Here is a 24,256-nt window from a genome sequence, read left to right as displayed (position 1 = left end):
CATGTTGTACATATTGTGTGCAATGATTGGTATCCCATTTAACAAAATTTGACAACAAAAAGTAAATTTATTTAAGCATAAAAGGTAACAAACTGATAGGCAGACATTCAGACAGAATTATCAACAACAAATGTCAGCAACGCCATTTAAAATGTCAATTTATGCATATAAACTACATAAATAGTTAGTAATAAGGATAATAACGATAGTTATACTACTAATACTAATTTACTGACATATCAGATGGGTTTTGCAACCCAATGATAAAATATAACATATCCACATTTTGCAATAAATCCAAACTACAGTATGCTGTATTGCTCTTTTCTATTATTTGATAAACTCAAAATAAAGGATCATTGTCAGATTTCCATGTTTGTCCTGCAGCTGTTCTGAAACGGTCTCGTCCCCAAAGGCAGGGTAATTTATGATTGACTCGCATCACTGCAACAGTTGTACAAGAGTCTGGTTTACGGATGATCTCACACCAGTCTGGGTAGTCCACAGGTTTAGATCCACTGTAGTGAAGAATGAGATTAGGGGGTAAACTCTACATCTGGAGTTGTTGAGAACTTTTTACATAACCTCAAAAAATAAACTCACTGATCACAGCATCCAACTCCAAAAGGCTCCATACAGACACACTGGTAACAGTCACTTGTGATCCAGCTCTCTCCTATCCCATACATCTTTCCCATGTATTCACAGCTCCCTGAAAATTTGACATGTGACATATAGAGTGGTGAAAGATGTAATAAGATTCTTTATTTGGGTAAATATTGCAATTTAAGTAAGTTCATATACTCTTGGGCAGTTTCAATCTACAACACTGCATCGCATATTACTGCTTATATGTCTTGGATTTAAAACTTGAATGTGCAGAGTAAAAATGGTTCCTCTGAAACACGGTATAATAGCCTAAATTAACTCAAAATGGAACTGAATTTCAATGCTCCAAACTGTATGTATCTAATATGCTACTTTTAACTCCTGAACATGAATAAAACTATACAAAACATTACATGTTTACATTGTACCTTTAGTGTTAAAGAAGCACTCCCCGCCATTATACACAGAAAGACATGGCACAGTGACACTCAGGAACATGAGTGAAGCCAAGAGCACACCTCCTGTGTTTGCCATGTCTGAAAAAAGCAGAAAACACAGAAGCACAAGTAGAAGACAATATATGGTCTACAAAGAAAAAAAATGAAAAAATATTAAGTTGTCAGTCTTACCTTTGTTGAAGCTTTCAATATTTTTTTTCTGTTGCTGTATTTTCTTTCAGTTCTTCTCTGTGTCCTCTTCTGGCTTTCATTCAAACTCTTTTTTTTTATTCTATTCCTTTTTCCCTTTTGGCTCCTTGCTTCTCTCCTTCAGTGCCACTCTTAAACTGTTGCACTCCCTGTGCAGCCTCAGACATTTATACTGCAGCAGAATATCTTTATCTCCATACTCATTTATTTATTCTTCATCGCTATTTGTTCACCCCCATGTCTGCACATGCACTGTGTGCACAAAGACAAGCATTATTATTACAATGTTCGTCATTTCCTTTTGAAATTGCCCTAGAGTATACAGTGTGCACTCTTTCAGATAACATTTTTTTCAGGGGGTGCCTTTTGACCCTATCAGTAGATCACAGTGGGGACACTATGCGTAGGACAACCAGTCAGTGGCCCATTGTCCTTGCATGTCTGTGGACGACAATAAACAGGAACCTTTGACCCCTGCTAAGCATTCAAAAACATATATGCTCATTTTAATTTGACATTCAGTAAAACCATCAGCTAAAAAGCTAATTTAATTAATTTTTATTTTTGTATTTAAACATTCTGAATTGTACACCTATTCTAATAGAGATCCTAAGGATGTTTTTGATTATTGTCTTTCTCTTACAACTGAATAATTTGAATTCACTGATGGACACAGTTGCACAGTTGCTTGATTCCTTTTTCACATGATATTATCAATGAATCATCAAGCTAATTACAAGACTGTAATTCACATTTGACATGATTCATTGAATTTTCTTAATAAAAACATCTTAACCATGATATGTTGTTACATAACTGTCTTTTTCAGGCACTGCAGAGAGGCATCTAGTTTCCTATTTTTGTCTTTGAGGATAGGGCTTAGTTTGTCTTTATTAATGCTAGGAATTGTTTGAATAAACCATCCCGTGTCCTATGAAGGAAATGTAACTGCCTGGAGGATTACTCTAACCTAAACCTATAGTTTACGCATCTGTAGAGTCTGTAGCGCAGTTGGTAAAGCAGTCTTCCACTAATGACAGGGTTGGTTGTTTGACTCCCGTGTCCTGTCTATATGTCTAAGTGTGCCCAGGTGAGAACCCACTGCTCCAACTGGGTGAGGTAAGTCATTGGTGTGTAAATGGGTAAATGAGAAGCAACACTGCAAAGCGCAAAAGCACTATATAACCAAATCATTACATCGTCTGTAAACACACAGTTCATCGTAGATCTCACTAAAAATATTTCAATGGCAGCACACATGGATTTTGTTTGGAATTAAACAACTATCCACAACAAAATCAAACTAAAATTGGTTTTCAAATGTGACTACAGACCAGATGAGCCACATACTGGGTCATGCTCTCTGCCCTCACGCCCCCTAGTGCCAGCAAGCCAGAAACCAAATCTGCTTTTTATCACATCAGAAGTATTGTTAAAGTTCATTTAAAGTAATTTCTCTGTCTAAGCAACACAGAGAGACTAATGCACACTTTTATATCTAGCAGACTAAAAGATGTAATGCTCTCCTCTGCAGTCTACCCAAATGCCTGAAAAAACAGCCTGAATCCTGACAAGAACACAAAGGAGAGAAGATATTACAGGCAAATGGGAACCATGAAAAGGGTGCAGGGAAAGCAGCAAATGCCAAATACTGTACCTATAGAGACTAAGTCCTGGGAAGTCGGCGGAATGGTAAGAACAAACTCTGGCCAGGTACCCCACTGGCATTATAAGCTGGCCAAAAGAGGAGATAGAGGCCACTGACATCAAGACAAGGAAACTCCTTACAATACCCGTCAGGTTTGACCACAAATCCAGCATCCTGAGACTGTACACCAGCGGAAAGAAGGAGGGCGAGGATTAGTGAGCATCAGAGCCACTGTCCAGGATGAAAGAACAAATGTCCATCAGAAAGATGGCCCCAAGTGATGACATGCTTAGCAAAAACCACAGGGGCAAGGGAAGAAAGAACAGGAACCCTCCTGGAAAGACAAAGCCCTGCGCGATATGTACCATCCTAAGATAGAAGAAGTGGCTGATATCAAAAAATCCTACCAGTGGCTGGACAAAGCTGGACTGAAAGACAGCACAGAGGCACTAATCCTGAGGCTGTAGTCTATTATACCAGACAGGACTACAGGTTCAGTGTGGGCAAAGATGCCTTTGAGACAATCCAGCACGTAACAGCAGGGTGCAAGATGCTAGCAGGACGGGCATACATGGCACACCGTAACCATCTGCTGGCATAGCGTAGAGAGACATCTGTACAGACTGGAAGTCCAAGTGGGATACACCTCCAATGGTGGTTGAGAATGATCAAGCTACGGTCCTGTGGGACTTCCAGCTACAGATGTAGTCTCATATTATTTGGCATTATTATCTCTGTTTTAAATGTTTTATATATTATTGCCCTGTTTGGTATGCCTGTTTCATCAAATGTTTCATTATCTTTAAAAAAAAAAAGGTGCTATATAAATAAAGTTTGATTGATTGATTGAATGAACGATCAATTGATCGAGGGATTGATTGTAAGCAGCAGCTTACACATTATCCTGTTTGCTTACATCATTGCTCGTTTATACAGATTCACATTAAATTTCCCTGGTGCATAGCAACCTGTTATTCAGTTTCATGCTCTCAGAATAGTTTTGATTTCAACAATTGTGTGCCATTTAATTGAAACACGAGAAGCGTGTAGTGTAATCCTTTTTGGCTCGGTCTTCACATTATACTGTAGTTTTGAAGTAAAAGTGAACACATCATAGTTTTAAATCTCATTTATTTTTTGCATTTTTAAGTGTACTCTCTTACATTGTAACTTATTTGATTAGAAAGCTGAATCACAACTGTGCTGCTCACTTTCCAGCCAGTGCTCCAACAGGGTTGAACATATTAGGATGTCACTTATTACGCTTGCTTAGAAAATGGACTATTATATAATGAAATGTTCAGAATTTGTTAACTCAGAGGGTAAAAATTTCATTAGCTTAAAGTCCAAATGCATTTTCTATGTAGAAAAAATTAACAAACCATGAAATAGAAAGTGGAGCATATAATGCTTCATGCAATAGGTGGAAAATCAGGACTGAGAAGACTGTTAAATCAGGTTTTATTCACATCCATGGATTCTAGAAGGTAATCATTTTTGGAATCTCAACTACAAAAACAAATGCAAAACAGCGTCATCAAGTTTACATGGTGACTGAAACTGAGAAAGAGGAAAAAAAACATATCTGTAGTAAGTTGTTAATAGTGTCCTGCTGTTCTGAAAAGATTGTGTGTTATCAAGTGTCCTGTGTGTTATGACTTGATGTCACAACCTATTGTGCCAGTAACAACTCCTGTTTGCTTAACGAGCAAGCCTTATTTGCACACTTGGATAGCATTAAAAATAGCATATTTGTGTATCTGTTTCAAAGAGTATGCAAACTTGAAATTTAAGTTTTTCAGTTGATTTATTTTTGTGCAAAACATAATTATAATTTAATAATAAACAACTTGAACATTTTTTGAAAGCAGTAAGCATAGCAACACTAATGTACACATTCTGAACAGAAATAACTTGAAGAAATACTACTGCAAAATTTAAGTTAATAGTTTGATAATAATAGTTTGATTGTGAATTTTGCTGTCCAAAACCATTTACCTGAAATTTTGTCTTTCTTTTGTCTTTTTCCAGTGATGCAACGCAATGATCAGAAGCCAATGCCAGACTCTGTAGGAATATGTCTGATATTTAGTTGACATGATAGAGCACAAGAACAACCGAATATCAAACATATCACACAGCCTCTAGCCAGTCAGAGCCTCAGCAGACTGTAAAAGCCTGTAGCAGATAAAGATAAATATTTAAAACGTAATACTGTACAGTATATGTAACACAGCTCTTTGAAGAAAAACCTAAAAAACCTGCCCAGAACAAGAGGATACATCAGAGGAACTAATGTGGGTGGGAAAGAGTGACTAACACAGGGAATCAGAGATACTGTTGGCATCAGTGTCACTATTCACTTCAGGAAACAAGTTGTTAGTGGGAAACAGTGGGCAGGGAAAGCAAGAAAAGGAGAGGCAAGATTTACAAGACAAAGCACTCACTTAATTCTGAGCAAACGCAACTTCACATTCAAATACAAGAACAAAGCTACTTACCAATTCTCTTTATCCATATATGGCCTTGTGTCCTGTTAGTTTAAATCTTATCAAATAAGTCATTAAAGAAAACGATTTTTTTTAGTTTGGTTTTTATATTCAGTGTGTAAAGCAGTAAATATAATTTGTTCTTATTCATAATTAAATGTGAAATATGTGTGTGTTGAGCAATGTGCATGAGCATGTGAGCAATTCACCAAGAGGCAGCATTTATATACAACCCTGTGAGTTTGGGGGGATCAACTAAACACACACTGTGCCCCATGTAATTAGAGGTATATTGATCAGCTTTTGTGGCCTGCAGCCTTTCCTCTCTACATTAGTCTGATCAATAGATGTGATGTTCATCCAGCTGTGAGCTACCACCAACACACACACACACACACACACACACACACACACACACACACACACACACACACACACACACACACACACACACACACACATGACTGCAGACACAGAGTCAAACACTTTTAGTTATCGCCTGTAGGGAGGACAAACGTGAACACATGACAGTCACCTCACTAAGCACTAGTTGTGTCCTGTTTCCCTGAAAATAAATATTGAAACAGCTGCTTCTACTAACAGATATGTGTTTATATATAACACAGCTATCAAAAAGGCATTTTTAACATGTTGCTTTTTAAAATTATTTTTATTGTATTAAAAAGAAGAATTACAAAGGTGCTGGAATGGCAGAGAATAACTTAATAACACCATATAGATAAAATATGTATTTATTTTATCTATATTTTCTTTGCATTTAGCAGCCAGCATAAACTCTGCATGTTCCATCCTGACTAAAACTAACTGTTCAGATTAGTCTTAATTATCATTTGTTTGTGTTTGGCACAGGTGAAAACTGTACGTTTACTCAAATAAATTTCAAAAAATTCTATATCGATATATATTTTACCTCTAATAAACCTTAATTACAACCTTGACATCACTAAGTTGACAGCTGTAGTTACTAGTTTTGCTGAAGATCATATTTAGCTTTAAATAGCTACCACACAAAATACTGCATTATTGATAACGTAATAACAAGATTAAAATGCATGTTGCTAATACTTCTCCTTCGCCGAGCAGAATGTTGGAATGATTTTACTCTAACAAAAGTGTCTCATTTCAAAATGTTATTTCTTAAAAATATCTAAATTGTTATTTTCTTTATTTTCTTTATTTTATATAGGAGTGTTACACAATGTTAATTGTGTCAAATGTGATGTCAGTTATTATTCATTTATAAATATTAAACAACATGATTAGGGACAGCCAGTTTTACCATTGTATGCTTTGTTTCAAACCTCTACACAGACACACACTCACACACACAAGCACAAACACACACATTAGATGGTTACAGCCTTTATTTATGACACCAGTTGGACTAACATCCTGACCCCCCCATCTCTGTGTCCCCTCCAGTATCAAATTGACCTTGTGAGCCTATTGGGGCAGAATGATAGTCCTCTGACTGCCTAATTGGGAGCCTGGGGAAAGTATTTTAATCTCTCACATATGGAAACAACTGAGATACAAATTGAGAGGTGAAAGGGTAATATAACGCAAAAATGAACTAGACATAGAAAACAAATTGTCCTCTCCATGACCTACAGTTAAAGTTATAAATTCTTTTATAGTCCTAATCATTTTCTGCCCAACATGCAATAAAGTGGCAACTCTGATGCAATAAAGTGATGACTCTAAAGTCCCAACTCTGATTTAGTCGGCACTTTAAAGGTACTATGTTTTCCAGCTTCTCTACTATAGTTTCAAAGACCAAAATCTTCAGTTTTGCAGGTAATGTAGTCTAATGAGATTGATGTTGTTGTATTTTGAGACTCGATCACATGTAAGAAAGCAGCAATTTCTTTATTTAAAACATTAATATCTTTTTTGAAATGTAGGTAAAAGCCAAATAGAGACACGTCATTAATTTTTACATGTGGTGAATCCATGAAACGTGGGTGACTGTGGCGCAGGAAGGTAGAGTGGTTGTCCACCAATCTCACAGTTGTTAGTTCAATCCCTGGCTCCTCCAGTCACATGTCAAAGTGTCAAGACAAGACACTGAACCCCAACTTAGTTGCTCCCAGTGTGTGTTTGCCAGCTGCATAGCAGCTCCCCCATCAGTGTGTGAGTGTAAATAAGAAGCAGGGTAAAGTATTTTAAGTACCAATAGGTAGAAAAGTGCAGACCATTTACCATTTTGTCAAGTAAAAAATTTACATTGAAAACAAACCATTGCAATATGAACCTTCAATTTAAACTAAATGAGGTGGCCAAAACATTAGAACTTCTTCTTATAAGGCACTCCTATACGTCTCAACTACCCACTTTGACCTCAATAATAAACACATTATCACTTCTCTCACAGTTTTAACCTAAAAACTGAGAAATTATAACCTTTTAAAAGTAGAATTCATGGGAGAGCTACTTTACTGGGTTGCACTGTGGTCATAATGTGCAGGTGGTCATAATGTTTTGCCTTGTTGGTGTATTTGATACTGTACAGGAAGTTTACAAAATACAAAACAAATCATAATTGTACAGACCCAAAAACGTTTGACTGAAAACTTACACTCCAGCAGTAAGAACACAAACTGCATGGTTTGAGCTTCACCAGGACAATACAGTAAAGTTTATAGGGACTGACAGGCAAAGGCTTTGGGTTATCTGATTGGTCAGTGCTTCAGCCTCTTTTTTTCTGTCTCACACACAAACACACACAAGCCCCAAGGCAGGGTCACTTGGAAACAGAGAGGCAGACAAGGTTAACAACGATTATTCAATACCATCTGTGTTTTCAGAAGTTATCTAACAGAGGGGAAGAAAAGGTGATGGAAACTGAAGACCAGAATGTGTAATGCACTCCAGGTACAGAAACATCTCACAAAAACACATAACTTATTGTCTGTTTTGTCCCCTTTTGTTATATTTATTCAATGTCTACTTTTGGCATGTAGTCATAAAAAATAACATCACAATATAAAAGAAACTTCAAAAAAGAATAGAAAGAAACAGAGGCATGAAAACAACCTTTACACCTTTATTTAGTAATAAATACACCTGACTACAGTGTGTGTTTGACATTTCTCTTTCCACCTTAAATCACTCACGCATTAATCATTACCTGTTCAACCAGGATACAGGTTAGTTGAATATTTCACAACCGTGAACCTGTTCAGCCCAACACCCTGTGTAAATTATGTGTTGCATACTCTGACATGGTTTCTGTTTCTGAAACAATGATCTAATCTCTGACTAGAGACATATGGTTGACTCAGTTTGTTCTTGACATCTGTGTGTAAAAGACATTACATTTTTTGCAAAGAGGAGTCAAAACAACAGTGTCTACAGAAAATAAACACTAATGACATTGTTATTTTTGAGCCACTGATTAAGAGACAACATGAAACTGGTGGTGCAGGAGAAGCTGAAAGGTTTTTGTTTTTTTTGGGTAAATCTGCTGGTCCACACATTATATGTCTATAAAAAAGTTTCAAACATTGCCTTTCATTTAAATGCATTCATGTATTATCTCAACACAAAAAAAAAATATATATATATATATATATATATATATATATATATATATATATATATATATTTATATATATATTTTATTACATAGTCTGTCACACCAACACTCACACATGGAAGAAAAAAAAAACATATGCCCCACACCAAAAAGTATAATTCTTCTTTTGTGTAAAAATATATTCATTGATTTTACAAAAGAACATTTATATTCAATTAATGAGCAGTTCTACTTCAGTCTCCACCCTGTCCTACAGGTGACATCAACCCAGTGAAACATAGATGATAGATAACATACATTCAATTAAATCATCTGTTCTTGGGGACGTCGGCTTTAGGCTTCTCTTTAGCCTCTTCCGGTTTAGGCTCATGTTGTTGAGGCTCCCCTTGTTTAGGGGCCCCTTGTTTAGGGGCCCCTGGCTTAGGCTCCCCTGGCTTAGGCTCCCCTGGCTTAGGCTCCCCTGGCTTAGGCTCCCCTGGCTTAGGCTCCCCTGGCTTAGGCTCCCCTGGCTTAGGGGCCTCTGCTTTAGGCTCCCCTGGCTTAGGGGCCTCTGCTTTAGGCTCCCCTGGCTTAGGGGCCTCTGCTTTAGGCTCCCCTGGCTTAGGGGCCTCTGCTTGAGGCTCCCCTGGCTTAGGGGCATCTCCTTTAGGGGCCTCTTCTTGAGGCTCCCCTGGCTTAGGGGCCTCTCCTTTAGGGTCCCCTTGCTTAGGGGCCTCTGCGTTTAACTGGTGTTGTTTAGAACCCTCTGGCTTAGCTTCTTGTTTAGGGGCTTCTTCAATCACTTCAGTGCCACACAACTTTCTTTAAAGGAAATGTTTAACAATTGAAAATGCAGTGAATGCATATATAACATTTTGAATATTTAAGAGCAATTTGCAGAAAGTAGAAAGTTATCATACCCTGCTGCCTGTGATCCTTTTTTCAAAAAGTTGCACACTGTGCTCTTCACTGCCAGTTTCTGTTTAAGGGCTTCTACTTCTGTCTTCCAGCTGGCAATCTCTTTATCTTTTTCAGCTGTATCATATAACACAATGAATTTTGAGTATTTTATTAATTAAAAGAAGAGAAAAGAGGATAACAACAGGCTTGATAGTTTACACAGTATACACAAAACAGCCCAATGTGATTAGTACATGCACGGTCAATATGATTAATAACGACAAATTGGAGACTATGAAAAAACAAAAGGTGTATGATGAGATATGTAATTGCTAATATAATCAGTGCAGTATATTATATATTGATATTACTGAAAGTTACCACACTGAATAAGAATTGGTGATGGTGCAGATACCGGTTGTGCTGGCTTTGTCTATTGTCCTTATACATACAAACCACTTTTATCACTGAGGTCCATAATGTATTACTTACCTTTTAGATTACTGAATTCTGTATCTACTATTGCCAACTCATCTCTTGCAGATTTCTGTGAGGGGAAAAGAGAATCTCAAAACACAAACCTGCATTTTCTTCCACCACACAACCTGCAGCTACACATCTTCAACTTAAATAACTTCTTGTGACTTCTATGGTAAATATTATGACCAAATATGAACAAAAAATTACCATAACCCTCCATGCAGCCATCACATTATCTTTGTACAGACAGTTCAGAGTGCAGTAAAATGATATGTATGTAAATACAAAATTTGATTCTCCATGAGTAAAAAAAACACAGAGCCACAGGACAATAATCTGACTGTCCTCTCTTCCTCATTAGTTACATGAATGTACAAGTACATTCCTCTGTACTTGTAAAGACAGCAAAGGAGGAATCTTTCAGTGGTGCATATTTTGATGAATTTTGTACTATTTTAAAGCCGTTGAGTCGGGTTTAAACAGCATATTACTGCATGAAGATTTAAAAGACAGATTATACTCTACATTTAATAAATATTGAATTTCTCTTTATTAATATTATATTTGAAATGCTCAGTTTTCCTTTATGTAGGAAACGATTGGTTAGCCTGCTACAGACATTGGCCTATGATGTAATTTAGGCTGATGATGACCTTACAGAGACAGTAGAATAATTTTTAAAAGTAAATATAGTGCCATTCAAATCTAAAATCTAAAAACTAGCACTGTTGCAATTAGAGCTTATTAATTGTTAATGCAAAATATGCTATTATGAGTTGCCATCAGGGGCCGATCTTCTCAAAAGTTTTTTTTTTTTTTTTAAATGGACATTTGCCTTAAACATTTTCCTTATTTAAACATTTTCCTTATTTAATAGTAAACCTCTGTCTGTGGCTTGTTACCTGGCTCTGGCAGTGCAAAACCAGCCGGTTTTGTTTACTGGCCTCAGGGCATTGGCCATATACAGTAGGCATTCGCCCTGGGCACTAGCAGTGTGAGGGGTGCCAAAAAGATAGGTTTTACTTTTATTTTTAACAATGAAAGTTTGAGCCATGTTTAGGGACGGTACTTTCATATCTGCAGTGATGACAGGAGATATGTCATGTGTGGGGGGGGTCACAGTGAGTTCTTGCAAAATATGTAGTCTTTGTTCTTAATGCATTTCTAAAAATTCCAAAAGCACTTCCAACAATCTGTTTTAGCAATTTTGTCGCTCTCCTTTCCAAAGACACTGACACACGGTCAGAAAATTGACTTGCAACTTGGGACAAATACACTATGATGTGCAGAGCACAAATTCTTTTCCATTCAGAGGGTTATAAGAGACTGTATGGGGTCTGAAACTATTATCAAAACACCTAGAAGTGTTATTACTCCAAGACATTCTGATTAGACAAACCCGCTGTCAGAGTCACTAGATGAAATCAGTTCATTCACACCGATAGCTATAAAAGCCAGGTGACTCGTTAAAAGGTAATCTCATTTTGCAATATAGTTTTCTAAGCTCTTTCTTCGACCCCCTTTCAACAAGTCCAAGTTCATTTAAATGGTGTTTCTTTCTTAATTGTCTTCTATGCCGATAAAGCCTCTGTGGGCCTGCATCATTGGTTTTCCCCTTTACCTGGCTTCCCTGGCAGATGTCCACTTCACCTTTGGATTTATCTGCTTTGCTTTGAAGCATGTTCACCTCGTCCATCAGGGCTTTCTCGTCACTTTTGAGTTTATCCAGCAAATTCTCCATCTCTGATTTCTCACTCTCATACTCTCTCAGCACATCGTAGGTCACCCGGAGCTTGATATCATGAAACCGGCCCCGTTTGGCTGCTTTGTCGAGCTCCGTTTTTCGTATCTTCACAATGCCAAGCAAAACGACGGACACGATTATTGCTGCGGGTACCACTAAATGCACCTTCATTTTGTTTGTTTGTTTGTAAAGATTTCTCTTTTTTCAGAGTGAGGTGTGAAATCTTGATGGATATCAGCCCAATTCTCCCTGCAGGACTCACAGAATAGCGTCTTTGTCCTCCATGTAGGATGTATAATGAACAAATTCGCAGGCTGGAAGCTAAAGTTGCCCTCCCTGTTTCCTGGGTTACATTTCTCCGCGCTTCCTGAATTAAAAATCAATCAAGCACAGAAGCCGCCTCACCTGCGCACCTCCATTAACAACCCTGTTGCTATCGCTGTGCGCGTGTGTTGCGCTGAGCATTTAGTCTGTGTTAGAAATACGCCCTCTTCCTACATGGCTTCCAGGAACACATACTTTATTCGGTAAAAAAAACAAAACACCGACTACAATAACATGTTTTACTTTTCTGTGTCTGCTAAGAGACAAAGGAGAATTGATGTGGCAAAGTAATTGTGACTTGTAACAGAAAGTAGCCTATCAGTAGGCTATTGTAAAGTAGACCACTTATTCACACTGGCCCCTTTCAGAATATAAGCTATATGTTTTATATTAGCGCCATCTTAATTGTTCAATTGTTGTTGATTGGGATGTAGTTAATATTTTCAACTGAATATATCATATCGTATATCACATCATATATTTCAAAAAATATATGATTTATTAAGATGACAAGTCTTACTGCGTGTGTGTAAAATCTTGTAAAATATATCACTGATATTCCCTCTTAAATCCACAGCAGTGGCAATCCTATATGGTAAAACTCAAAGTACACTAAAAGTGCACTTAAGGAACTCGAGTAAACTTTTAAAGGGGCCAGTCAGACCAGGAAGATGTAATGAAGGCTCATCTGAACCTTTGTATTTTTTTGTAGTTAGTGTCACTGCTAGTGTCATTCTGAGTTTGTATATTTACATTTGTGAATTTCTGCTCATATGGCATGGTTTGACATTTTGTCTACTGTATATTTTAACATATTCTGAAGAAGCAATATGCAAATAGTTGGTAACGACGTGTCAACGGGACAGAGAAGCTCGGAGGAGGAAATAGGTGCATCGTCACGCCCAGGTTGTTAAGCAGGTACAGCAGGTTCCAAACAAACTACCCACAGTCACACCGAGGCACGAAGCAGAAGGAGACACACTTGCAAGTTTGGAGAGATAGAATGAAGAAGTGATTCGCAGAGGTATTTTATACCAGTGGGCCCATTGTTGATCCGGTTTTGGGCCGATTCAGCCGAACATGAAGCTTGCGCTTGTCTTAGTCGGCCTGAGCGTGGCAGTGATGGGCATTATGATTTTCCAGGCCGTGCGCCAGGAGTTGAACCTGCAAAATACGAAAGCCCGCTTAGTGGAGAACTCGGCTGATGTCAAGAGGAAAGAAGACGCCATAATGGAGATGAAAACCAAAATCCAGGAGATGAAGACGAGTCTGGGCTCGGCCAACGCCAAGATTGATGAGCTGAAGAAGAAGAAGATTGACATTGTCAAATCAACAGAGGAGTTTGAGAAGAGTCTGCAGACCTGTAACTCAGAGAAGGCAAGGCTGGCACTCAGTCACAGTAGATGTCATTTTTTTAATGAATGCACTCTGTATGCGCTACAACGGTGACATTATTCACAAGAAAATATTGTAAGGTTGGCAAAAGAGGTCTAACGTCGGTTTAACTATAATGTTACATCCAAATACAGCGTTTGATTTGTGTTTCTCGCGAATCTTTTTCATACAACTACTTTCTACTTTATCTCATCCCTTTTTAGGAAGATTCTGCAAAGAAGAAGACAAGTATAGGAGAGGCCATGAGTAAATTCAATGGTAAGGCTGCTTTTGTTTAACATCTGTAATTTGTGCTTCTCTGCACAAGTCTTTGCCAATGCAAAAAGTGATTCAGAGCAGAAAATGTGACAACCTTCACAGTGTCTCTTAACATCCTAATGGTCATTTAAAAGAAATTTAAATGAAATGAAAGTTTTTGAGATCTGTTACCTTGCGGGCATTTGCAGAGCCCAGCCACAATCATGTCTGGAAAAAAACGTATTTTTAAGAAAAGGAAACCAGTGGAACAAGATGTGACAAAAATACCCTGCAAAACACAAAGCATATTTTGTGGTTTCAGTCACCAATCTGCATGTGTAAAACTGAGGGAAATTACATTAATATTTTGCACCTTAACAACTGTTAAATTTTGTATTTGGAGCCTATACTATACACTATAAATAACCTTTTTATGAACATTCTCTTGAGTAACATTTGTCTCTATTATATTTTGTAATTTCCTCAGCTGATCATCTAGAGACTAAAAAGAAGGCAGAGGAGGAAATTCAGGGCTTGAAGCAGCAGATTATTGATAGAGACAAAGCTATTTGCGCCTTTGCAGATATGGCCAAGGAGGAAGCAAGGTAAGATCTGAAACACCTGTTTGTTTAATCAAGAGCTAGATTGGGACCTGTACCACACACAGAATCCCATTATAATCATTACTGTAAAAATAAAGATGTAAGTTACTGTACCAATTTACATTAGTTTAATTTAAATACTTTTTTGATTGTTGCAGGAAGTTGTGTGGAAACTCTGAGGCTCCAAAGTAGTGTCAAGTCGACCACCTCAACACTGACTGAACCTTTTGAAAACAACGTACGCTGGCAAACAAGGATCCATTTTGTAATCTAAATAATGTGAGACCTTACAAACTGTGTTGATGGGACAAATTGTCCAAAAATAAGTCATAACCGTGTTGTATAGTTTAAAGTATTATATTTAATATTGTTGTAATGGATAAAAACATGTAATTTGGCCTTTGGGTTTTTATACATGCTTGCTAAAAAATAAATTGGGTAACATGAAGAGCCATTACTAAAAATAGTTTCCACTGATTTAAGCTTTTTTTGCAGCATGTAAACCATTTGGTCTCTTAAAGAAACTAGATGAACTACCGGCAGCCAGAAAAGTACATGACAAGGAGTTTGATCTGAGATATTTTGGAATAATTTGACCAAATAAATGTTAAAGGGTGACCTAATAACTTTACTTTTCATTGAAAGCTGATATGCCACATGGTGCAGTGTGTAAAGCATTCACTGATTAAAGCAGACTTGGTTTAAATGCTAGCAAACACAGATTTACATATTATATTTCCAAACACAATAATTACAGGTGAAATATTTCAAAATTGTATTTGTTTTACACATAATAAATCTTACCTGCTTGATAAGCTTTGTGGTTTCCTCTGTTGAATCAGAGGCCTGCTTGAAGTTTAACAAGGTAAAAAAGTGTGCAAAAATATATTGTTTGTAGATTATCTCTTATTTTAGTTGTTTAGAGCTGAGATTCCCAAACCTGGTCCATGGGGAAAACTCCCTTCAAAGTTTTCTAGCTATCTCTATACTACCCGCTGCTGATTACCCGGATAATGTGTGTTCAGTCAATCAGAAGCTGGATCATACCATGTTAGATGAGTGTGAGTTGGATAAAGACAAAGTAAATTGGTATCTTTTAACTTCCAACAAGATCCAAGTAATCAGCAGTATGTAGGTTGGAAAACAAACATGGCAGTGTTCCCCAAAGACCAGGGTCAGGAAACCCTGCAAGCTCAATACCATGTTCCTCCATCTCCCCCGTGTGGTGAACAAATGATCAGGAGTACCTTCTATTGGCCAAGTATTTACAGCAGAGGTAGTGTGCAAACATTTTCCCCACTTTCCTGCACCACCTCTTCAGTGTATAAAGTTAAAGGTTACTGTAAACATTATGTAATATCAAATTAATTCTTTTTACTGTATAAAGAGATGATCACCTTTAGGTAAATGTTAATAAATCTTTTGAAGAAATGAAGACAACTATAAAATAAATGAAGCGCAAGGATGGAAGGGGGTTATTAATTATTGAGAAACAATCTGCCAAAATATTTTTGCATTTATCACTCATAACTAATATGTTAGTATTATGGCTGCATGGTTTGCCACATGAAATGTAATCACTTGTGTAATGCGTGACCCTAAACTTGAACTTGCACTGTTGATTTTTTACCACGGTGGCTGTAAAATATTTCGTTCATGTTGTTAATAAAGTTATGTTAAATAGTGCTGGTTACCATGAGAATCTGTATGTTTACATGAATCAGCCAATCACAGTGTGCAGTGTGAAACACGTGACCTACATTCTGCAATAGCTGGAGTTGACAAGCGTGATGTGGGCTGATTACAGTGGAATGCAAGAAGTCTTGTTGCTAATCGTCAAGAATTTAAGCAATGTATATTAAACATGCAAGATAAACCTCACATAATATGCATTCAGGAGCTTTTTTAAAACCACACTGGGATTTTGTTATTCATGGGTATACTGCTATTAGAGATGACAGCAAAGATGGGAAAGGTGGGGATGTAGCAATGTTTGTGCAAATTGGTATGAGGTACAATTTAGTCACCATAGGAAAATAACAGGAGTCTATTACAGTTAAAATTTGGACACAGGAACAAAATTTAACAATAATTAACTATTACAATTCAGGTAATAGGCTGACTTTGAAAATAATGAACACAGTTGGTGGACAGACCAGAGAAAATGATATGGTGTGGGGACTTCAATGCACATAGGACACTTTGGGGAAATAATCATACAGATGCTAATGGACCAAGTATAGAGTAAATGGTCTGCACTTATACAGCACTTTTCTACCTATTGGCACTCAAAGCGCTTTACACTGCTTCTTATTTACCCATTCACACTCACAATCACACACACATTCATACAGGGGGAGCTGCTATGCAGCTGGCCAACACTCACTAGGAGCTGCTAAGTTGGGGTCAAGGACACTTTGACATGTGACCAGAGGAGCCAGGGATTGAACCAACAACTGTGAGATTGGTGGACAACCGCTCTACCTTCCTGCGCCACAGTCGAGGCATTTATTGATGAAAGTAGGCATAGAGGAATTTATTGATGAAAGAAGGTTAGTATGCATTATTGATGCTAGAGGAAGTAATAATTCCACTCAAAATTCTGAAATTGCCATAGATTTGACATTGGTGTCATATGAAATAGCAGGAATTCTGACATGGGAGGTTCTTGATTAATCTTTAAATGGTGGTGATCATTAACCCATAAGGATTAAGGTTGGAACAGAATTCTATCACAAAGGTAGACCAAGAATTCCATGATGGAAATTTACTGTGCAGCATTGCAGTAGTATAGGCAGAGAGACACCCCTGTCAGATATTTGGGGAATGGTAAAGAAAATGAGTGGCATTAGGAAGAGTTATGAAATGCCAGTGCTATGCAACAACAACCAAACAGCAATTAGTAACACATATTAGACAGAACTGTTGGCACAAATGCTAGTAAAAATTAATAGTTTAGATAATTTATCAGATTAAGACAGACTATACAGAGAAAGTACTCTTGCACATAATCAGTTTAGTTCTACCTTTCAATGCATGACAGACCACCACAGGGAAAGATGGAAGCTGTCATACCATATCACTGGAAACAGAACTAAAACTGTTTAATGCAATATGGGAAACAGGCAAGATTCCTTCAATATGGAAACAATCAGTCATAGTACCAAGTCTAAAACATGTCAAAGACCCATCAAATCCATCGAGGTTCAGACCAATACATCTCAATTAGGGAAAACTATGGAACGAATGGTAACTGATGGACTTATTCATTATTTAGAAGGTAAACATCTGTTCTCTCCATTTAAAAGTGGATTCTGTAAAGGAAGGAGCACTATGGATTCTGGAGTCAGAGATTAGGAAAGCTCTAACAAATAAAGAATGGTTGTAGTTGTCTTTTTTAATGTTGAAAAGGCCTACGATATGTTATGGAAGGAAGGGCTCTTTATCAAATTAAATAAATTACGTATAGGAGGTAGATTGTAAAATTTAGTGTTAGAATTTTTATTTGATAGGAAAATAGAAGCGAGGCTAGGTGCACAGTACCATAATATTTATTCTGTTGAAAATGGAACTCCACAGAGTAATGTCTGTAATCCACTGCTATTCAACATTATGAATAATGAACAGGTAGAGCAAACAGGTAGAGCAAGGGATAGGGAAATCATTAAGTGCAGATGATGGGGCTCTATGGATTACGGATTGGAATCTGGCATACTTAAAGAGGAAGATTCATGCCGCAATTAAGACATGGGAAGAATGGAAAAACAAGTGGGCATTCAAACTATCCATAGCCAAGTCTCATGTGATATGTTTTATGAACAACATAAACCACTTTGCTTAAACTGTATGACAAAGCACTTGAGCAAGTTAGGGTGGTGAGGTTTTTTGGGCTCATGTTTGATGAAAAACTCACATGGAGACATCACATAGATAAAGTAAAGTCCCAGTGTAAAAAGATGAATAATCTTTTAAGATGTTTATGAGGCCGGGACTGTGGAGCAGGTTGTCATTGACAAACATCTACTTGGCTCTTTTAAGAGAAACATTTGATTATATTTTTGTAGCCTACATGTAAGTGGCAGAAAGCAACCATAAAAAGTTAGTTAAAACATCTCCAGTTGCTGCAATGCACGTTGAAATGGGAGAGATGCCACTGTATATAAGGAGACTGAAGCTAATGCTGGCATATTGGGATAACATTCAGCGACACAGAGTCAAATGCTGGAATGCAAGAATGTTGGGAACACGGCAAAACTTGTTGGGAAAACAGAACATGGCATTATTTGTAATGTCACCTGTTGATTTAAGCATACAACAAAAACTCAACCAAACACTACATAAAATAGGCAAACATCTAAATAAAAACAGTCTGTTTAACACATATTCATTGAGTGTAGATTACTTGAGGAGGAAAGAGAGAAACTCAGATCTGCGCTAAAATACCTGCACAAGGGTTAATTTTACACTTGAGACAATATATACAACTGAATGTCTAAAAGAGACAGGTCTACTAGAAAGAATCTAGTTTTCCTTCTCATGTTCCACACTCCAACCCAGAAGGTGGCAGTAATGCACCTTTAAGTTGCTCTGCTAACCGCCAGTAAACCAGAAGAAGAAGAAAAAGAAGAAAAAGAAGAAGAAGAAGAAGAAGAAGAAGAAGAAGAAGAGATGTGGGCTGATGACACATGAAAGTCACCGGTGAAACGATCGTGAATGACTTCCCTCAGGCTATTTTTTTAATTTTCTGAGATTACCAAAGACAACATGTTAAACATGTTAAAGTTCATTATACAGCAGCTGAGTGGTCACTTTAGTCCCTGGAAGCTGTAAAGTTAGCTAACGTTACCTGTAGCCATAGCGCTGCATAGTCGATGTAGTAACATCATCAGTCATCGGTCTATGAACAGCTCTTCTTTTTGCTTTTACTCTATCCTCGTCACTTCAAACATTGTACACATGGCAAGGAGTTTCGGTAGATTTTTGAAGGGGGTTCAGAGCTTCACTTCCCTCCCAGTTATGAGGACCCAACTCATTCATCCTCCTACCTGCATTTCACCCCGGAGCGCCCTACGGACCATGGTGGTAGGTAGCTCCAATAAACTTTACTTATTTGAATGGTGTTTATTTTACTTTATTAATTGTGGGGACGTACTGCAGTACCTTATTATGTGGTGGATCTAATGTTCAAAATGAAATTTAGACTTACTTCCTATCATAGCACAGTGGGCCACAGTTTGATGGCTATATGACTGGGTCAGAGCAACTCCCAAACTTCAGCTCTTGTGGCAGTCCATGGTAGACGGAGACTCACAGATGTACAGAGCAAGTAAAGACTCAAATTGCTTATAAAATGAATGCAGGTTCCAATAGTAAGATGTCATGACATACAGTGCATCACAGTATGTTGTGTATGGGGCTGCACATGCATGCTGGCCTGTGTCCATTGCAACAAAGTGCCTACAATGGGCACATGAACCTCAGAACTTGACCACGGAGCAATGGAATAAGGTAGCCTCATCTGATGATTTGTGATGCTTTGGGCAATGTTCCGCTGGGAAACTTTGGATTCTGCCATTCAAGTGTATGTTAGGTTGACATGTACCATACTGACCAAGTGTGCCACTTCATTGAAACAGTATTCCTTGATGGCAGTGGCCTCTTCTACAGGATAATGCACCCTACCACACTCCTAACATGGTTAAAGAATGGCTTGAGAAACAAAACAAGTTCAAGGTGGTGACTTGGTCTCCAGACCTCCATTCTCCAGATCACAATCAAATTCGTGGCATATGCTGGAAAAACAAGTCAGATCTATGGAGGACCCACCTTGCAATTTACAATAATTAAAGAATCTGCTACTGACAGCTTTATGCCAAACACCACAGTAAACTTTCTGAGGTCTAGTGGAGTGCCTTGGGTCACCAACTCAATATTAGGCATATGGCTCAATTTAATTTGTGTATAAATGGTCTGCACTTATAATCACATATTGTATTTGCATAACCATGTATTTCTTGTCTCTAAGCAGACTCACCACTAACTGAGGTTGTTGCATTTCCCTGTTTACTAGGCACTGCCATTGCCCTTTTTCTCCAAGCCTCGGGACTTCAGCTTGCCCAACTCCTCGTGGGGGCCAGAAATGCTGCGTTTGTACAATCATTATAACAGTTTGACTGAGGTTGAGGCAGAAGGAGGGGAGAAACAGGAAGGGCCTTGGCAGAGACTGCCAAGCTACAATCGCTCTCTCAAGTATGCTAAAGGTACAATTGAAAACTGACTGTGATGCGTGTCTGATTTTCTGCTTGTTAATTAAATAGTTTAGGGATAGGGATGGTCAGTAATTACCATGTCAAGCGCTTTTTGAGATTTTAGACTAAATTGGTTTTTAGTTGATTGTATTTTAGGAATCCCTTCCCTTGGCCATCACTTGAACAAATATTGAAGTGTTTGGTCATAACCTGTTTCAGCAGTCATTACCTATTACTTTTTTGTAAGGACAACTTACAAGGCTTCTGTTTGCATGGTGCTTGCCAGACTTTATTCAAAACAGGCTGATGGTGAAGCTGGAGTTAGAGGCATGGCACACATTGTACATGTCACTATTCCTAAGTTGACATGAAATTGAGCAATGCAACTTTACAATTCAAAAATACTCTGAAAATGTTCAAAAGACATTAAGTCATGAAGCTGAAATGATCAACTTCCATTTTTCTCCAGGTATCATAGAAGAAAGGTACATATTGTATGTATTGTATTTGAACCGCAATAAAAGTTAACATTGAAATGGATTTTGCTAATACTTTCAATCATTAAACCATAGTCAGTCTGTGTTAAGCTATTTATGTACTTTTATCCTTTGTGTATCCTTGTTTCTTAGCTGTCGGTTCACTTGTTTTTTTTCCATCAGGTGGATTGTATCTTAGTAAAATTATTCAGTCAAAAGCTCGTCTTTTTACCCGAAACATGAGAAACCCAGGGGCTGCATTTGAGTATGTTCTGTTTGTAAACAAAGAGGAGCAGAGGTGTGTGTGCATTTTCCAGGCTGGATATCTCCTCGAGGGGCCACCAGGGTGAGATAACTGTTTAAGTTGTACTAGTTAGTATATTGATGTCTGTGCCTGTTGTATTTGTAATGTATATAATTCTGACAGTACTGTAATATTTCCTTGAATACACATGTACATTTAACTAAATCTACCACATCACATTTCTAACAGATGCTAAAGATATATAAAAATAATTTGATTTTCTGTAACTGTTCTACTTTTACATCTTGAAAGTTGGTAAACAACCCTTTTAAAGGATTTGGGTTTGATGCCTAATAGACACTGTGTGTTTCCAGATATGTCCATGGGGGGGCGATAGCCACCATGATAGACACTGTGACAGGAACTCATGCTTCTCAACTTTCTGAAGCTGTTATGACTGCCAATCTCAACATAAACTATCGCAGGTACAATAATATATCTTATCAACATAGAACAATCAATATATTGTATAAATAAATCTTGTAACTTAGCAGAATTGACTCTCTTTAAATATTTACCAAAATGTGTTACTGGTAAGCCTAGTTCTTGATAGTTTAAAGTAATGATAAACAGTAGTATTGTATCTGTTAGGTTCTGTGTAGTCTCATTTGTTTATGTGGAAGACATGTAGCCATGTGTGTAATAGTATAATAGACGTCACAGGTGTCAGCCAGCTCAGGATTTGTGTATTGTATACTGAATATTATTTATATCATGTAGATAATTAAGTGTACAGCAAGTTAATATTAAGTGTTCTAATAAACCCAGTTTTCAAGGTGATTGTATTACTGGTGCAGTGGTGCAAACTAACACCTTGTATCGGTGTTATTATTTATTGTCAATTTGTCCAAATGGACTTGTGTCTTGTCTTAAAGCCCCATCCCACTGGGAAGTACAGTGTTGATTGAGTCCTCTCTAGAAGTGAGGGAAGGCAGAAAAACATTTGTTTCATGCAAAGTGACTAGCACCAATGGCTCCAAAATGCACACAGAGGCAACAGGTAACATAATTTTTTTTATACACATACATGCTTGATGAGACATATTACAGTATTCACAGTATTGGGTCACCTATTTGGTCTGTGATGTTCTGTGTTTTTCTTTTTTTCATGCCTCATGCAGCATTGTTCCTGTCAGTCAATGTCAGCAACTTACTACTTGGAGCGTGACACAAATGCACCACCCAAGCATCTTCACAGGCACTGTCAGCAAGATAAGGTGTATGTGAGTGTGTGTGTTAGAGAGAGTGAATCTGTGAGAGTGTCATTTGTTTGGACTATTGTACTTATTTGCTGTTTATGTAAGAAATAGCTTCTCTAAATATGACAATTTTGGCTTTCATTACATTCGAATATTAATGCATCTTCTCTTGTCACTTTGTTATAACTTACAAAGAGTTTTGTGATGTACCTTCACTACCTCTACTTGGTGTTAGTAGCATATCATCAGCACATGAACAAAGCGTTTTATTTATTGTAGCTTTGACAGTATTGATAGTTTTATTTAACATTGGGGCCTTTCAGAGTGAGCCTATTCCTCAAAATGTGCTGCATATAAATATTATTGTCCTCTATTGAAGCCTTACACAAGGCTGTTACCTAAATTATGCAAACCATACTGTATGTTTGTTTGTCAGAAGCGATATTGTGCAAACAGAAATTGCATTTTGTTGCCTTGAAGCTATCCCAACAGGTTTTGCATAACGTGTTAAAGGTTTTAAGCATTTTTATTAGGTTAAGTTAACCTAACCTAAATTAACCTATTCATATTGTTTATTTGATAAAAGTTGGCATTCTGTACAAAAAATGGGGAATAAAATGAATGTTCAAAAGAGGAAAGCAGAATGTCATGTAATTTATACAGTTGATCTTATACTTACTTTGATAGATTGGTCTAATCAGTGAAATCAAAAATGTTGTAACATTTCAGCTAAGCAGACTGAGTTTTACACTTTTAAGTTGTGCATTTTAATTTTGATTTTCAGGTGCTGGTTATTAAAGATGTGGTTATGTGAATGTGTACACCACTTATCATGACTTTCAATAAAGACAAAAGGGGTGGAAGTTTACAATTATCATCTTGTTCATAGGCAAGACACTTTCTCAAGACACTTTGAACATGTTTCTGCAGTCAGAAATGGCTGAGGCGTGCCACAGTATGCCATACTAAGTAACACTGTCCACATCACAGAGATCTGTGCAGGTTGTACAGCTACTGCAGACCACGATGCTGAAAGCATATAGAACACTTTTAGGTTATACAGCACACATGCTGTACTAAATATGAGTTGAAGACACCATTTCATAATTTGATTTACTTTAAACTATACAAATATGCATGTAATAATTACAGTAGGGTAATATTTCTACAAACACTATCTGTTGTTCGTGAAACACTAATAAAACAGTTAATATTTTGAAAAGAAAGAACAGACCTCAATATACGGTTTATTATCTGAAAATTTCTTAGCTATATTTTTTTTTATATATATATATATATATATATATGAGAGAGAGAGAGAGAGAGAGAGAGATAAAGATGATATACTGGATTAAATGTGTTCATATTTTTTAAAATACATTACAGTTTTTAAAACTAATATTTCTGACATTCCCT

The 24,256-nt window shown here is 37.3% G+C and overlaps 4 protein-coding genes across 4 annotated transcripts; 2 read left to right on the top strand and 2 right to left on the bottom strand.

Moving 5' to 3' along the window:
• Window positions 1-47: 47 nt before the first annotated feature.
• On the bottom strand, window positions 48-1,411 carry msmp2 (microseminoprotein, prostate associated 2). Its single transcript, XM_067510904.1, has 4 exons — window positions 1,239-1,411; window positions 1,038-1,145; window positions 604-712; window positions 48-518 (listed from the first exon to the last, which is right to left on the bottom strand). The coding sequence occupies exons 2-4, from the start codon at window positions 1,141-1,143 to the stop codon at window positions 344-346; spliced, it is 390 nt and encodes a 129-aa protein (XP_067367005.1). The 5' UTR covers window positions 1,144-1,145; window positions 1,239-1,411; the 3' UTR covers window positions 48-343.
• Window positions 1,412-8,446: 7,035 nt separating this feature from the next.
• zgc:174935 (uncharacterized protein LOC796019 homolog) lies at window positions 8,447-12,517 on the bottom strand. The gene is made up of 4 exons (XM_067511291.1): window positions 11,933-12,517; window positions 10,324-10,378; window positions 9,852-9,966; window positions 8,447-9,753 (listed from the first exon to the last, which is right to left on the bottom strand). The coding sequence occupies exons 1-4, from the start codon at window positions 12,224-12,226 to the stop codon at window positions 9,261-9,263; spliced, it is 957 nt and encodes a 318-aa protein (XP_067367392.1). The 5' UTR covers window positions 12,227-12,517; the 3' UTR covers window positions 8,447-9,260.
• A 772-nt stretch (window positions 12,518-13,289) lies between these two features.
• On the top strand, window positions 13,290-16,298 carry si:dkey-87o1.2 (uncharacterized protein LOC796684 homolog). Its single transcript, XM_067511292.1, has 4 exons — window positions 13,290-13,756; window positions 13,978-14,032; window positions 14,499-14,616; window positions 14,772-16,298. Exons 1-4 carry the CDS (start codon window positions 13,460-13,462, stop codon window positions 14,803-14,805), a joined length of 504 nt encoding a protein of 167 aa, XP_067367393.1. The 5' UTR covers window positions 13,290-13,459; the 3' UTR covers window positions 14,806-16,298.
• Window positions 16,299-19,249: 2,951 nt separating this feature from the next.
• On the top strand, window positions 19,250-23,432 carry them4 (thioesterase superfamily member 4). Its single transcript, XM_067511057.1, has 6 exons — window positions 19,250-19,695; window positions 20,684-20,873; window positions 21,521-21,683; window positions 21,956-22,066; window positions 22,517-22,641; window positions 22,763-23,432. Exons 1-6 carry the CDS (start codon window positions 19,513-19,515, stop codon window positions 22,807-22,809), a joined length of 819 nt encoding a protein of 272 aa, XP_067367158.1. The 5' UTR covers window positions 19,250-19,512; the 3' UTR covers window positions 22,810-23,432.
• The last annotated feature ends 824 nt before the right edge of the window (window positions 23,433-24,256 follow it).

Source organism: Channa argus, chromosome 7 (genome assembly GCF_033026475.1).
Source record: "Channa argus isolate prfri chromosome 7, Channa argus male v1.0, whole genome shotgun sequence".
Classification (NCBI taxonomy): Eukaryota; Metazoa; Chordata; class Actinopteri; order Anabantiformes; family Channidae; genus Channa; species Channa argus.
The sequence above is the reverse complement of the archived record's forward strand: the minus strand, read 5'-3'. Positions and strand labels throughout refer to the sequence as shown.

Excerpts from the sequence above, each read along its gene's own strand:
- msmp2 (XM_067510904.1), bottom strand. The coding sequence starts at position 1,143 with ATGGCAAACACAGGAGGTGTGCTCTTGGCTTCACTCATGTTCCTGAGT. Across the intron at positions 713-1,037 it reads GTGCTTCTTTAACACTAAAG|GGAGCTGTGAATACATGGGA; the intron begins GTACAATGTAAA and ends TCAAATTTTCAG. Across the intron at positions 519-603 it reads GGAGTTGGATGCTGTGATCA|TGGATCTAAACCTGTGGACT; the intron begins GTGAGTTTATTT and ends TCTTCACTACAG.
- zgc:174935 (XM_067511291.1), bottom strand. The coding sequence starts at position 12,226 with ATGAAGGTGCATTTAGTGGTACCCGCAGCAATAATCGTGTCCGTCGTT. Across the intron at positions 10,379-11,932 it reads ACATCTGCCAGGGAAGCCAG|AAATCTGCAAGAGATGAGTT; the intron begins GTAAAGGGGAAA and ends TTCCCCTCACAG. Across the intron at positions 9,967-10,323 it reads AGAATTCAGTAATCTAAAAG|CTGAAAAAGATAAAGAGATT; the intron begins GTAAGTAATACA and ends TATATGATACAG.
- si:dkey-87o1.2 (XM_067511292.1), top strand. The coding sequence starts at position 13,460 with ATGAAGCTTGCGCTTGTCTTAGTCGGCCTGAGCGTGGCAGTGATGGGC. Across the intron at positions 13,757-13,977 it reads AGACCTGTAACTCAGAGAAG|GAAGATTCTGCAAAGAAGAA; the intron begins GCAAGGCTGGCA and ends ATCCCTTTTTAG. Across the intron at positions 14,033-14,498 it reads GGCCATGAGTAAATTCAATG|CTGATCATCTAGAGACTAAA; the intron begins GTAAGGCTGCTT and ends TAATTTCCTCAG.
- them4 (XM_067511057.1), top strand. The coding sequence starts at position 19,513 with ATGAACAGCTCTTCTTTTTGCTTTTACTCTATCCTCGTCACTTCAAAC. Across the intron at positions 20,874-21,520 it reads CTCTCTCAAGTATGCTAAAG|GTGGATTGTATCTTAGTAAA; the intron begins GTACAATTGAAA and ends TTTTTCCATCAG. Across the intron at positions 21,684-21,955 it reads CTCCTCGAGGGGCCACCAGG|ATATGTCCATGGGGGGGCGA; the intron begins GTGAGATAACTG and ends GTGTGTTTCCAG.